This window comes from Thunnus thynnus, chromosome 4 (assembly GCF_963924715.1).
Source record: "Thunnus thynnus chromosome 4, fThuThy2.1, whole genome shotgun sequence".
NCBI lineage: Eukaryota > Metazoa > Chordata > Actinopteri > Scombriformes > Scombridae > Thunnus > Thunnus thynnus.
Genome location: NC_089520.1, coordinates 4,814,908 through 4,830,322, shown reverse-complemented (window position 1 = coordinate 4,830,322; position 15,415 = coordinate 4,814,908). Strand labels below are relative to the sequence as shown.

Below are 15,415 nucleotides of genomic sequence, written 5' to 3'. Positions count from 1 at the left end.
TGGTTCTATATTTTACTACTGAAAACACATCCCATTAAAAGACCAAAACCAACAATTAATTGATCCAACTAACAATTATTGTCTGTATTATCTTATTCCTCTGTGCTGTAGAGCTCTGTTGTTGTCTATTGTCCATCTAAACCATTAAAAACACATCAAGGAGCCACACCGCCGCACTGGGTGACATGACATGTACGTCAAGTTCAACTTTGATTAACTTTGATCCACAAATTTGTGCCGTTGACCGATAGCAAGCTGTTTTGACATTGCTGACCTTTGAGGGGAGCCAGAGAGCCCAAAATGGAGAAAGTTATCGTAGCTTATTAGCTGTGTGTTATCATTCAATGTTATTTAACGTCCTCTGTCAGAGAAAAAACGGTTTCTGAAAAGACCAGACAGTCATGAGACAGGCATCAATGGCACAAATAAGCGCTAAGCTAACATACTTGCTAACTGACCATTAGCAAGTTGGTTAGTTAGTTTTCCCACTTCATTAACTTTTTACTGAACAAAATGGAGTGTAATGGTGAACTAAACGCCAAGGCAGGTAAACATGACAGTTTAGAGAAAATACAGAGTTATTGTGACGAACTAGGCTAGCAAGTTAGCGGTTAGCTCGCCAGCTACAGCAGTTCACCAACCAGCCCTGCAATAAATCACTATGTAGTGTGACCACAGCTTTACACATTCAAACATAAAGCTGATGTAGCGTTTAAGATCCATTATCTTTGATTAACAGTTTGTGCAGACTCCTTCAGTCACACTCGAATTCATATTAATGTTTTTTTTTTATTTCTCTTGTGACAAGGATATCTTGACACATACAAATACGATTAAATGATTATGTAACTGCTCATATACATCCCTCCTGTGGATATTTGACTGAGGAAAACCTGCAGTTGATTGTGCAGGAACTCCTTGTATTGTAATTTAATTGATTTTTGTATCCAGCACCAAACCCGCTGATTCAGAGAGATTCAGCCATGAAACCCTGTCACATGTGTTCCACTAAAAGCAGCCAAACACAAGTCTTTTGCTCAAGGACACGTCAGCAGAGACAGACTGTAGCAGGGATTGAACCTGTGACTGTGTCTAAAATCACCAGTTTAACCTGCTGAAACAGAGATTATAAAACAGTTCTGATCAATAAGAAGCACTTTTGTTCCTTAGTATGTTTTTAGTACTTTTAAAGGACAGAACTATTGTCAGTTGTTTTTATACATGATCACCAAGTAAATTAATTAATGATGAAATTGAATTATTTCATAATATCCAGTAGAACATTTTGGGAAGCTTTGTGTGCTAGTTTTCTTTTTAAAAATCAGTTTTCATTAACATCATTAACAGTTAGCATTTTATCTGTTGTATGTATGCTTGAGCTGCAGCGGTTAGTAGATTGATTAGTCAATAGACAGAAAATGTGTATTAATTGTCAACTCACTGGATAGTTCATTTATTGTTTTCGTCATTTATGAAGCAAAAATGTTAAATATTTGCCAGCTTCTTGTATGGGAGGTTTTCTTTGTTATATTGGATAGTATTTTTTGACTGTTCTTGAACACAACAAGCACTTTGAATACATCACCTTGGGATGTTTGAAATTATAATTGTTTAATTTCACAATTTTCTAACACTTTGACAAAATGATTAATTGAGAAAATCATCTGCAGATTAATTGTACATCATTGTTAGCTGCAGCGCTAATATCTACTAACCATTAAACGCTAATGTTTTTCTATCAGCTGTTATTTGATTAGTATGAATGTTCAGTATTGAAGCAAAATTCTTCAGCTGCTCATATTGCTCAACTTCTTATGACCAAGTTGTATTTTGTTTGTTTTGATCAAGCTGTTGTTAAATTGCTGCTGAGGTTACTAAGCTGCTAACAGAAAGAAATCCGGCCAACTGTGACGAGGTTTTCCAATTTTTCATACCTGCGTTACGTTTTTGGTTTCTGAGCATTAGCTTTGCTGGTCCTCTACATCCGACATGTCTACATGTAATATTTACAGTTTATTTGAACTGTGAATTGAAAACGTGGTACATATTTCAATACACAACTTTTGATTTGTGTGCCAGTTTATGTGTATAAAGTAAGACTTTAGATGTCCTCACAAGTACTGTACATAGCCACAGACTTGTGGGGACGATTGACTTATGGGGACATTTTTAATATGCCAGTGTATTAAACTAGACTCGAGGTGTCCTCACAAGTATGTAGCCCCAAACTGACTTGTAAGGATGACATTAGTTTAGTAAGTCAGTGTATGTGTTAGACTTTAGATGTCCTCACAAGTACTGTACATAGCCACAGACTTGTGAGGACGAGTGACTTATGGGGACTTTTTTTAATATGCCAGTGTATTAAACTAAACTCAAGGTGTCCTCACAAGTATGTAGCCCCAAACTGACTTGCGAGGAGGACATTAGTTTAGTAAGTCAGTGTATGTGTATAAAGTTAGACTCTAAATGTCCAAGTACTGTATATAGCCACTGACTTGTGAGGACGAGTGACTTATGGGGACATTTTTTTAGTATGCCAGTACTGTATGTTTATTAAACTAGGCTCAAGATGTCCTGACAAGCCACAACCTGGGTCTGGTTTCACAAAGATAGATTTTGACTAGATTTAGACTAAACTAATAGACTTCAGATAGTAATTCATCCGTTGCACAAAGCCTTGAGTTCTTGGTAAATTGAGACTAAAGAAACTTTAGCTAACCGAGCAACCATGTCGATCAGTTCAGCTTTGTTCACAGCAGCAGGAAATGTTTCCCATCTAGAAGAATTAAACAGTTACGGGACATTTCACTGGGAAAACTCAGCTAAGAGTGTAACAATGTTAGTATTGGATTAATCAGTAATGAAAATAATTGTTAGTTGAAAAAATTAAGTCAGGCTTTAAAAAAAAAAGTACAGACCAGTCTGAAATATCTTTGTGAAACCGGCCCCTGACTTATGAGGACAATGTGAATTATGGGGACATTTGTGTGTGTGTGTAGCTACATTTCCCTTGGCTAATTGGCTCACTATACAGACCTTAATACATTAGTATAATAATATTTACGTATACACAATTTACAGTGTTTGTGTTTACTCATTAAGGCATATTGTATCCTTACATGACATAAATAATATCTGTTTACATATAATACAAATAAGTAGGCGCTGTGTCATTAAAGGTTCATTCCAGTCAAAACCAGCTTCTTCTCCAGACTTAAGAGCTGCAGTCGGATAGAAAAAAAGACTCAGAAGACACCTTGATGTTTGCTATTTTATGCCCAGTTCTGAATTAGTTTTTTTATAGATTTTAGGGAATATCTGGTTATAATAATTGCTCAGGCTGTAAAGGTTAATTTCATCTTTCAATTAAATAAAACCAGGAAGTCACTGAAGCTTTTAACACCAGCAACTAGCATGTAGCATGGGCTACATGTGTTATGATCCACTAAACACTCAGAAGCTTTAAATGTTGTATAAATATCATCATTCATATGTATTTTCAAGTTTGGGAGCAGGAGCTGCTGATAGTGGATATTTACTTGCATCATGATACAAAGATCCACTCTCTTATACTGTGGAAAGTGATGCAAGCAGAAAATGCTGATTAATAATCATGACGCAACAGTTTTAGGGTGATGCAGCATGAGACACTGGATATGTGACGTGTTAAAGCAACATTTCATGATGGTATTTATAGACCTTCAGCCACCAGCAGTGAAAACGTTAATTAACTCTGTTGGGAGAGAAACTGTTTGATGAGTTGACTTTCACGCCTTCACTTCACAGATTTTCTTTTCAAGTTTTGTCCCTTGCAGAATCACACGTCTGTTCCAGCTGTCTGAGATCACCTTCAAACACGTGTAATTCCAAATAAATTACTCTGTTCTGATGCTCGAAAATCAATTTACCCCGGTAGAGACATTCCAGTGATGGAAACACAGTCACTTTTTACTTTCTAGTTTCCACTGTGATAAAATTGATTTGCGACGAAGACGCAGTGACAAAATTGTTCTCATCCCTTATGGCGGTCGGTGAGGGATAAAACACAAAGGCTTACAAAACAACGTCAAGTAGAGGACAAAAATTATTACTGAGTAACAACATCAAATCAGGTAAGAGAGTAGAAGGGCTCTTGGACAGCTGATGCAATGCTTTCTGGGTAATGTGTGTCACGCTCTCAACAGTGACTCATTTCACTTCTGCACCTCTCCGTCTCCCTCCTCTTATCATCCCCTCCTACCTCTCTCGACTACATATCTTATTGCACTGTCTTAGAAATGGTGTCTATTATCATATCGCCTTTGTCCTCGTTACTGAATTAAAGCTGATTCTGCTTTTGTATTCACAGCAGGTCATTTCAGAGAAGACAACCAGTGTTTTTAAATGTCAAATATTAAAGCTGCATTAAGCAAATTTTTCACCTTAAGGGGACATAAAGACTCCAAAAACAACTTAGCAACTTTCTCGCTAGATTTAATGACTTTTAAGGCCCCTTCTGCAGCTTTTTTGCAAAAAAAAAACAGAGCCTATTGACAAATCCAGCAATTTCTTGGTCATAAATTCACTACTTTCTCTTTAAAGGGACTTGTCAGTACTGCTCGGTGAACGTGAAGAGGAATATTGCTCACTGTGACAGTGCAGTATGTTCAGTCGACCACACAGTGAACATCTGTATTTGTTTTTATACAGTGTATTTATGGTTACAGACCAACTGATTCTGGGTTTTTGAGGCTGATATGAATATCAATATTTGACTACTTAAATATATTGGGTGATATGTTCTTGTTTCTTTACATTAACACATAATGTTTTGTACCAGCAGATTCATCCGTCTTTCTCTAGTAACTAGTCACGGATCTGCTTCAGGTGATTATTAGGGCCACTGTTAGGAGAAAAAAAGGGAGATTTCAAGATTAAAGTGATTATGAGAAGAACTTAAATAAAGTCATAATTTTACAAGAAAAAGTCAGAACATTTTGAAAAGAAAGTCTTAATAATTTCTCAAGATTGTCATATTATTGCGAGAACAAGTTTTAATATCTCAAGAAAGAAAAGTAATAAAACTTCAAGATTAAAGTCATAATATTAGGGGGAAAAGTCATGATATAATGAGAACATCTCCAGCTTTAATCAACACCTCCAGTTGGTTTCATATGGAGAAGTTGATTAGAGCTGTGAGCCGTACAGTCTGTGTGCAACTAGAGAACCAAAACAAGATACTAAAAGCAGCTAAAAGCTGAGTAGAGCTGCAGAGTTTCATGTTGTTCTTTTACATTACACACAGTCATTGTACTAAATCAAAAAAAATACAGCTTAATGCAGGTTTAAATTGAACGTCCTTTGTTTCCTGCTGGTTGCTGAAGGCGGCTGGTGAATGGTTTTAAGGTTGTTTCATGCTGTATCTTCTATACTGTTGCGTCTGCTTATTGCTGATGCTGGTGGTGAAAGTCAATGTCACACCAGAGTGAAATATTACTCTCAAAAAAAAAAAAAGAAAGTTGCCTCTGTTTATGTGTGTGAAAGCTAACATCACACTTTCCATCACACTTTATCTAGACAGTCCAATAATGACACTCCGTTTTCTATCCAATGACTGCAATATCAACTAGATTTCCAATGATACTCGCAGCAGCATGAAAAGTCAGATATTTAATGTCTGTGTTAAGGTTAATCTTGTGATTATGGTTTGAAATATGGCTAGGTTTAAAAGTTGAACACCTTTTGTTCACCTGATAGTTGAGTATCAACACTGGACTTCATAAATTAAGTGTTAATCTTTGCTTTCTGCGGTGCAATCCACCTCCAGAGCTGGAGGACACAATGTGCTTTTCATTGTAAAACTCAGTCTCTGATTAACGTACTACGATTGAATACTGGAACTCTAATCTTTGATATACAACTATTCATCTCCAAATGTGCTCTTATCCACACTGCCACCTCACATCTTCTACCGGATCAAGCCCTCTTTTGTTAAGTCACACGTCCTTTGTGATTGGTCAGAATAAATATGGTTTACCTTCATCCCAAAATTCTGGGTTAAATCTTGGTCGCTCCAGCGGAGAGCCTTGTGCTCAAGATGTGCTTCTCCTGTCAGCACAAATGGTGACCTGCACCATTCTGCATCCCCATTTGTATTCAGCTCACCTCAGAGGAAGGCAAAACAGTTGCAGAGTGAAAGTAAAGGACAGCTAGTTGACTCCATGTGCAGCAGCTGAGGAAGAAGAAGATGACGAAGCAGCAGGAGGATGCCTGCTCGGTCCTGGTTCTGATTTGGAGTCCCGCCTAGACCCTGGCTGTACGTTATTCCGCGTGTCTGCACGTTCTACCAAAAACTCCTCACCCCCGTCCCCGCCCTCACCTCCCACTGCCTCTCCAGTCGCCAGCTGCTTCATCCTCAAGTTGATGGAGCCGTAAGTCCTCTTGGGACGTACAAACGCCGCCCTGCGCCGATACATTTCTCCCCGACAGATGGACACCATGAGCAGCACAGACAGAAACATCCCACCCAGAGTCAGCAAGCCCAGGCCTGCGATGATGCACTTGTCCAGGTGGGAGCCCAGCTGGGCGTAGTACATCTCCAGCTTCTCCATCTGGCGGGCCGACACGGAGTCCGGGTCAACTTTGGCCTCTCTGGGGATGGTGTAGGCGATGACCACCAGGACGATCCCGCTCACCAGGAACACCAGAGCGAAGATGAAGCCATAATCTGCCGAGTGGTCGTCAGCAGGGTTGAACTCGGTGAAGTCCTGGCCGTCCTCCTGGCCTCCTCCTCCTCCTCCTCCTCCTTCCTCCTCATCGTACGACCGCGGGGAGAGCTCCTGATGCTGCTGCTGGGAAGAAAGTAAAAGAAAGAAAGAAAAGAAAGAAAGAAAGCAGCAGTAGACAAAGAGCAAAAAGTAAAAGAAGGCAAAGAGGAAGATAAAACAGAATGAAAAGAGAGCAACACATGAGCCAGAATAAAAACAATATTCATGGAGAATTTAAAGAGAAAAACAAAATAAGAACAAACACAAAAAGATGAAGAAAACGTGAAACCTGCAGTCTTTCATTGTCAACATCTGAGTCACGTTTTAAATAATGTAAGTAAGTAAACATCAGGCCAGCACTCTGGCTGCCACGAATACATAAAAAAACATGCAATTCAACCTCTTTTGAAAAAGATTTCTTTGTAACAGTATTTTTGGGATCATTTATGACAAAAAACAACTTCAATTTATAAGTTAAACATGACAATTTGAGAAGGAAAAGTCGTAGCAGAGGTTCATTTAATATCTGGCATCATTTTGATAACCTAACATTAAAGACTAATGTCTTTTAAAGTATATTATGTTGCTGCTTTTTGTCACAAGTATTGCCTTTTTTCAGAGCAGTTAATCTCTCATTGTGTAACTACACTCTTCAACCTCTTTTGACACGCACTGACATCACTGTGTAACCTGTCATGTGTCCTCTTTGGTTGTAATTCACCACTCTGGTGGAGTAAAGTCTTCAATCGATGGGGTTTGAGAGCTCGGGAACAGTCCGGCTCTGTCCTGTTTATCCTGCCCAGCAGGCTTTGTTTAACTTTGGATTCAGTGTAAACTAATGTTTAGGATTTTGGACTGAGAGGAGTGTTTGTTTTTTTTTTAATTTGCAGCCAAGTTTTCTTAGTTTGTGATTATGGTAACTCTTGTAATGATTGTGTTTGTTATGTTAGTGTGTGAAGAGGTAAAGCAGCCTCTGTAAGTGTTGACAGCAGCAGAAAATATCTCTTGCAGCAATTATTATTAAAAAAATCTCTTTGCAGCGACGCAGTACGAGCTGCTTTTGTTTGTTCTGTTATTTTGATAATGTAGAAACCCTGAATAGATATGTGGATACATCTCGTCTGTGTTTCTGATTCATGAGTCTAAATTTTTTTTGTATTATATTCATGCCCTGTAGCCTCACCAAACCAAATAATATGAGAAAAAGCAATAAAAAGTTGGTCACAATAAAAAAAATGTGACATTTCTGTAATGTACTGCGGCCAAGCATAAATTACCATTAGCCCCGTCCATTAAACGTGTTATTATGGCTCAACGCAATAATAATGTAGGTAATAATTAATTATGAAGCACTCAGGAGGCATTTAGTGTTGTGTCTCTTGTTTTCTGTTTGGACACCCACAGGCAATGAACTGAATGTTGACTGGAACTCTTGTCATCAATGTTGACTGGAGCTATTTTCCATATAAAAAAATTGGAAATGCAATGATATTTAATTATTCTGGGAAGATAGCAGACATCTGTTGGATCACAATAATACCTCTGAAGACACAACTCGCTGCTGGATAACAGGTAAAAATAGGAAAACTAGCTTTAGCAAATAGCGTGATGTGACCAAATCACAGAGTAACATACGGGCTGCTGAGGGCCGCCCTACTCTGCCTCTGATTGGCTGGTGTTAATTGCCTTCATTGGTTAGGTTACTATCAGGGTCAGAGCCAATCAGAGGCAGATTAAGGATTAGATTAGTCTTCGCAGAATACAGGTGGGGAAAAAAATAATGCGCGCTGAGGTCACACATAAATGGCGCTAACGTACAACTTTGCTATCAAATGACCAAACAGACAACCAGAGTGAAACTAACTTCTGCCACCGACCTTGCTGTTGCCTGAAGTTGAAGGAGGACAGCTCGTCACTCCTGCTTGCTGCTGCTGCTGGTTTTGCTCCTCGTCCTGCTGGTAGGAGGCGTTCTCAAAGCCCCGGGCGGCGCTCCCCGCTGCGGCCGCTGTCCAGGGCGCTGTGACCGGCGTCGGAGAAACGCCTCTACCGCCCCGCAGCTCCCGGAGCTCTACGGCGTTGAAAGAGGACTCCATCGAAATCTGTTGGATGTGCTCATGTCTTCACAACCCCTCCACTCGGCATTATTCTCACTAAAAAAAGGATTTATTTAAAATTTATTATTAAAAAATATGGAAATATGATCAGTCAATCAGAGGCCCTCCGGCAAGAAAACTAAACTTCTCACTTTCATAGTTTACATCAACATGTTTGTTGTTTTTCACAAATCAACTATCAGTAGGGGAGACCAGGGACAGTTGTAACACTTTTTACAATTTTTCCAGTAAATCAAAATCCATTTACACTGGAATAGTCCATTTGATATATTATAAACTTCAAACTTCTTTTCTACTGAAACAATGTATTTAAGTGGTTTTATGAAACATGTACAGCTTGCAAAATTGATTTAAATACAGTTGGTACACCAAGGACCAAGGACAGTTGTAACACATGGCAGGGACGGTTGTAGCATGTCTAAAATATATAAAATTAATCAATCAAATACTCAAAATGAAAAAGTTATTAATATAAAAGTTAAAAATTGGTTGAATACTTTATAAATCTACATATAGCTTAGGCCTTCTCTAGCTTAATATGTAGCCTACCACCTTTGGGCTCAACCCATAATACAAATCAGCTGCCTCTGTCAGGTAGTTTCTCAGACGGATTTCATGCTCTGTGGAGAAAACCTTCTTGGGGGTCCAGTACCCTAATCTGGGAAGTGATTTGGATCCCTGGCACTCCAGGCTCTGCCTCTTCTTGTGAAAACAGTACAGGGTCACATGGCAAATGCCATATGATTTGGCCACTGCCCTGACTGATTTGCCCTGTTTTATTTCATCTGAAACCGTCCCCAACAAAGGAAGTGGGACTCCCCTGTCTGTCTTCCTCTTGATGTTCGGCACGCTGTAAGCAAACAATGTTTCCACGGACTATTATGCAACTGATTATCATTATCATAGATTATTTATCTAGCTAGCTAACTAGCTAACTAGTTAGTTAGTTTATGTATGCCTTGAGGTTTTTAAAATATTTGAAACTTGGTTCAGGGACGGTTGTAACAAGGCGTTACAATCGTCCCAGTATCACCAGCTATGTTTTCACCTCATCTGAATTATCTTGACTGCTAGGTTGACACATGTTAGCCATTTCTACTTTTAGCTTACAAAACAGTGATTCTAATAATACATGTTTGGATTCCTAGACATTTGATCTCAGGAAAGTATCCAAAAAAATAAATCTGATAGAAAAGTTAAATTTTTACCTCAAAAACACACTTTTACTGGTAACTTTTTCTGTGAGTTTCATATGTGGCTCCTTTTTTGTGAGCAAGAAGACGATCTAACTGAGCATGTGCAGAGTGAGTGTAATCACTGTAGCTTGTTTCTGATTGGAGATATTCAAGGTGTTACAACCGTCCCTGGTCTCCCCTAGATATTAAATCTATTACATCTGTAGTCTTGTCGTGCAACAAAGAGGAAACATTTTCATTTATGAGTAATTTTTTGCCAAATTTGTATTAATTTAAGTTGCTCTAATTCTGTTGTTCCTCACTTACTAATGAGAAAAATAACCGTTGCTGTTGGATACAGTCCTAAAAGAAACAGTTTCATCTGCCAATTATCTTCTTAAATTAATTAATAGACATAAAAAAACTAAATGTTGGAAAAATACAAGCCTGTGTTTTCACCATGCCTGTGAAACGGTGGCCCTGCAGTTGAACAATGATGAAAAAACTGAACACATAGTTGAATCAAATTGCTGAACGCTGGTTTATACCAATTTAAAACTGAAATCTAGCCCACAGTAATCCTGTAGGACATATAGGCAGATCAATAGTGGGTAATTTCATGGTATATTTAGGGTATCATTCTTACATTATTCATATTCTAGGCATTAAATCTACACATTAGTGACCTGTAGCCTTAATTTATAGTTAAATACTCTTATATGGTCTATTACTTATAGGGGACGTTCCATCCTTTTATGATAGGATTTTCTATCCCGACAAAATAACCTCCTAAATTGTCCAAAATCAAGCAATTCTGCAGCAGAAAAGCCTGTTTCCCCAGAGAACCGGCCAGACCAGCAGGCTATTAATCCATCACACACACACACACACACACACACACACACACACACACACACACACACACACACACTGACAAATCATCTGAATCACAGTCATCTCACCTTGGTAGTTATTTATTTCCATTTTTTTCCTCCTCTCAGCGCTATTGTCTCCGTCACTCCCTGTTGAGCGAAAACGGAGAGTTAAAATCAGATCCTAAATAGTCTGTAACACCACCTCACCTCCCCTCACGCGCGCGCGCGCACACACACACACACACACACACACACACGTTTACTTAGGTCACTTTTGGTGACATTACATAGACTTCATTTCCTGCAGACTTACCCTTACCTTATAACCACTGACCCAAAATTCAGCTTTTTCCCAACTGGGGACACGTCTTTGTCCCCATTTGGACAACCAATCTCCATTTAACTCTTATTTAGCCTTTAGTCTGAAATTTGTCTGCAAAAGTAGCCACACACACACACACACACACACACACACACACACACACATACACACACACACTGGACAGGTGTAGAAAGGGCAAGGTGCGTAAAAACGAAGATAACAGTGAGACAACTGTGACATATCGGTTCCACCTGGTATAAAAACCTGCATTCATTTATTTATTTTTTAATATCCCCAGTTATTCTACAGAAAATAAACTCAGTCTGTGTGGTTTAAGCTAGATAGATAGATAGATAGATAGATAGATAGATAGATAGATAGATAGATGCCACAGCACCAACAAACAACAACAGAGCACCTCCACATAATTACAGACCTATACACAGCATATCACCAATGTTAGCTGTAGTCTACATTACAAGGCCATATATACTATCCTCTTTACACAAATTGTCTTTCACATATCATTTCCCAAGCCTGAGGTACAATTTCCCCCTTTAAAATCTGCCTTTTCCCCTTTAATTTCTGCATTTCTACTCCCCATAAAACACCACAATTTACTGTTTCCACAGCCGGTTGCTCCAGGCTAAAGTAGCCCACTGACACAGTTACCATTTATCATCACATCCACAGCCCTGGTGGCCCCGCTGGGAGCCTGAGTGCCCATGAGCAAGGTGTCATTCACACTCTGATGTGCACAGCGCTGTGCATCACTGTGACCTTAGGATGCGCCAAACTGCCAAAACCTGGACCACTACACTCCTTCTCTGTGTGTGTGTGTGCGTGTGTGTGTGTGTGTGTGTTTGTGTAGGAGAGAGATAATATCAGGATGAGCCGGAGCAGATAAGCGCCACACCGACAGACACGTTATTCATTATCCCGACCTGACTGCAGATAACGCGGGATAAAAGAGGAGGCAGAGTCCGAGTCAAAGATGATCTTATTCGGATGGAGGGAAGAAAAAATATGCAACCCAGCGACATAAGTGCCGATTCCTCCGGAGGGAAAACACCGGGGATGGATTCAGTGATTCCGTATCCAAGCAGGCAGCATCCACCCCGCGCTGAATCCCGAATAAACACCGCCGATAGCATCGATCATCTGCGGGGACACCGATGAGCGGACGCGGAGAGTCGACCGGGGAGAAGCGATCGGGATGACAGCGGGGGTCTTACCTGCTGCTGATGCCGCGACCAGGCGGTGATCAGACGGCTGTGGACATCCGGAGAGATGGATGCTGCTGGATGATGTGAGAGGAGGAGGCAGAGAGAGAGAGAGAGAGAGAGAGAGAGAGAGAGGGAGAGAGAGAGGGAGAGAGAGAGAGGGGAGAGAGAGGGACCGGGGTGAAACTGACCATGCGCAAAACCTGCCCGTGGTTTCCTCTGCTGGTGTCTGTGGAGCTGGTGGCGTTTTTTTTTTTTTTACAGTCACAGAAACGACGAGACGTGGACAGAGCTGAGGTCACGTCTATAAATAAATAAATAAACTCTGCAGTGCAAAGTGTGCATAATAACCAATAATGGAATTAATCGATGAGAGGACTGAGAGTTGGGGGTAAAATGGGGGGAAGATGCCTTCAGGAGTCATTTTGATCTGAGGTATCTACAGATTTTGTAATTTACGTAATCAAAAACATTTGTTTGTATTGATTTATATTTTACAGTGAGTCAAATAATATCTATTTGAAAGACCAAGTTCATTTAAAATGTCAATTTTAAGCCCTAAACAAGGAAAATAACAAATAGGTTTTCAATTTTGTTAACATTTCTACGTTTTGAAGAAGGTCCTCTGGCTAAATTATTGTAGATTGTAGTTATATTCTTCACTAATCATGTTTTTATCTGGATGCAAATTGTAGTTTACTTAGTAGTTAGCTTAGGTTTTGCTAAAAGCAAATAAGCTTTCATTAAAACATGATGTCATATCTGAGTTTTTACAGAGATCTTGATAATTGTGTCTTTTATTCATTTTTACACATCAACAAAAAACAAACATAATATATATAATAGAGTAAAATATAAAAATATAACTGTACAGAATGCAGCAGCCAGACTACAAAACAAAAACCTCTTAATGTCTCTACGTCAGCTGCCAGTTTATTACAGATTCTACTTTAAAAGCACTTCATGACTCTGGACTTTATTTCTGAATTACTGTTTTTTTTACCAACCTGAACACAGTCTGACGTCCTCAGACAGGAACAAGACTAAAACCTGAACTCAGACTTGCAGAATCAGCATCTTCTTTTAAGTCGCTCCTGAAAACACATTTCTTTCAAAAGGCTTTTTGAATAACCTCTTTTAAATATTTAATTTTATTTATTTATATATATTTTGCTTCTGAAAATGTATTTTTTACCTCATTCGCTTATTCAGTTTGGGTTTATTTGTCTGTATGTGGTTGTGTTTGTTTTTTCTGTTGCTTTTTATTGTTATTATTAGATGTAAATAGAAACAACATCTGTCCAAAAATGTAAAAGGAAAATCCTGTGAACAGACACAGAGAGACAAAATGTCTCATTAGAATAAACAACAACATCAACATTTGCTCTAAATTCCACATAGAAAATGGATTTAATGTCTTAATCTCCTCGCTGCAAAGATTGTCTCTGTTTCGGAGGATGATTTACTCCGTGGCGTTGTTCAAAGATTATAATCTCCACAGAGAAACCATACCTGTTACCATAGCAACCCATATCTAGTGCAGACTTGACTGTTTTTCAAATCAGTAATAATAAAAACATCAAATCTATCATTTACAATCTTTTTTTTTTTTTTTTTTTACACAAGTAAATGTCAGTTCTGTTTCTGTTGCTGATTTCTGCGACTGTTTCATCTGCTTGATCACAGCTTGTACATCTGCTGCTCTGAACACTCTGGTGGGTTTTTCTGAGGGGAAACATCCTCTGCTGCACAGCGGGTGATGAGCTCTGTGTTTACAGCAACATAAACAGCGGTTTGCCTGTAATAAATACAACAAGAGTAGTTTTTCAACGGTGCTTAACAATCAGTGTGATGGTCACAGCCGACAGTCTAAGTTAATTAGAGAGGACGTATCGTGAACATTTCCAGCTCTGTGTTTTTAATCTGAAGCTCTAGTGGAATATTTTTGCATGATTTACAGTTTAAAACATGTTTTAGCTCCTGTTTCTTTAAGGCCCGCCTCCTGATTAGCATACTCTGTTCTGATTGGTCAGCTTCAGGAAGCTGTGTCGACAAACCATGAAACAAACTATAGTAGCAGGATTTCACTACTTTTTCTCGTTTTTTACTCAAAATGTCAACTTCTCAAATACATCCGTACATGTTGGAGCCGATATATGAGAGCAGACAACACAAACAACACATGAACCTTAGCAACAAGCTTAGCAACCAAGGCTACAGAACGGACGGCCGTTTATGAGCGCGTGTGATGAGCTGACGTCACAATCGAATCGTTCAGAGCAGGTTAAAGTCATGGATGTATGAAGAGAACTCGATAAAGCGTCAGAGGGCCTCATTCATTCCTATGAAAGTTGCTCAGTAGCGCATGAAGCCAAAAAAGTTCAACAACTTCCGCATCTGTGCGGCCCACAGATCAAGCGCAGTAGTGACTTTCTCCGGCCGAGTCGGCTACTTCCGGTTTAGCCCTCCGGCTAACTTGAATGTGGATAAAACAATTCAATCATGCGGCTCTTCAAGGCTTTTGAAACGTGATCAGACCAAGTGGATCAGATTCTGATAGTGAGACAAGTCATTTCGCGGGGGTTGTGACACTCAAAACACGTCTCTTTCACAGTGTAAGTCTATGGGAAAAAGTCTTTTTGGGCCAGTGTGCATCACGTGACGTTGTAATTATACGGTTTGGCCGCTATGTCAAATTGGCTTCAAAGCCTGGTGCTCTTCCTGTATCCAGTTATCTTTATACATCCATGGTTTAAGTCCTGACTTTTGACTTGCAACATAACAGTATATAAATAAACTAATATGTTAACAAACCTTTTACAACTTTTACAATACATAAACATACTGTATGTATATATGTGTGTTATCACAACAGAATAGTCTTTGTATCTGGACGTTATTTAAAAACATTATATCAGTTTTTATGTTTGTGTTTTTCAGCCACTTTAGTGACGTTG

At 39.2% G+C, this 15,415-nt stretch overlaps 1 protein-coding gene across 1 annotated transcript; it reads right to left on the bottom strand.

Moving 5' to 3' along the window:
• Positions 1–2,913: 2,913 nt before the first annotated feature.
• tmem74b (transmembrane protein 74B) lies at positions 2,914–8,893 on the bottom strand. The gene is made up of 2 exons (XM_067586276.1): positions 8,627–8,893; positions 2,914–6,830 (listed from the first exon to the last, which is right to left on the bottom strand). The coding sequence occupies exons 1-2, from the start codon at positions 8,840–8,842 to the stop codon at positions 6,192–6,194; spliced, it is 855 nt and encodes a 284-aa protein (XP_067442377.1). The 5' UTR covers positions 8,843–8,893; the 3' UTR covers positions 2,914–6,191.
• Positions 8,894–15,415: the final 6,522 nt, after the last annotated feature.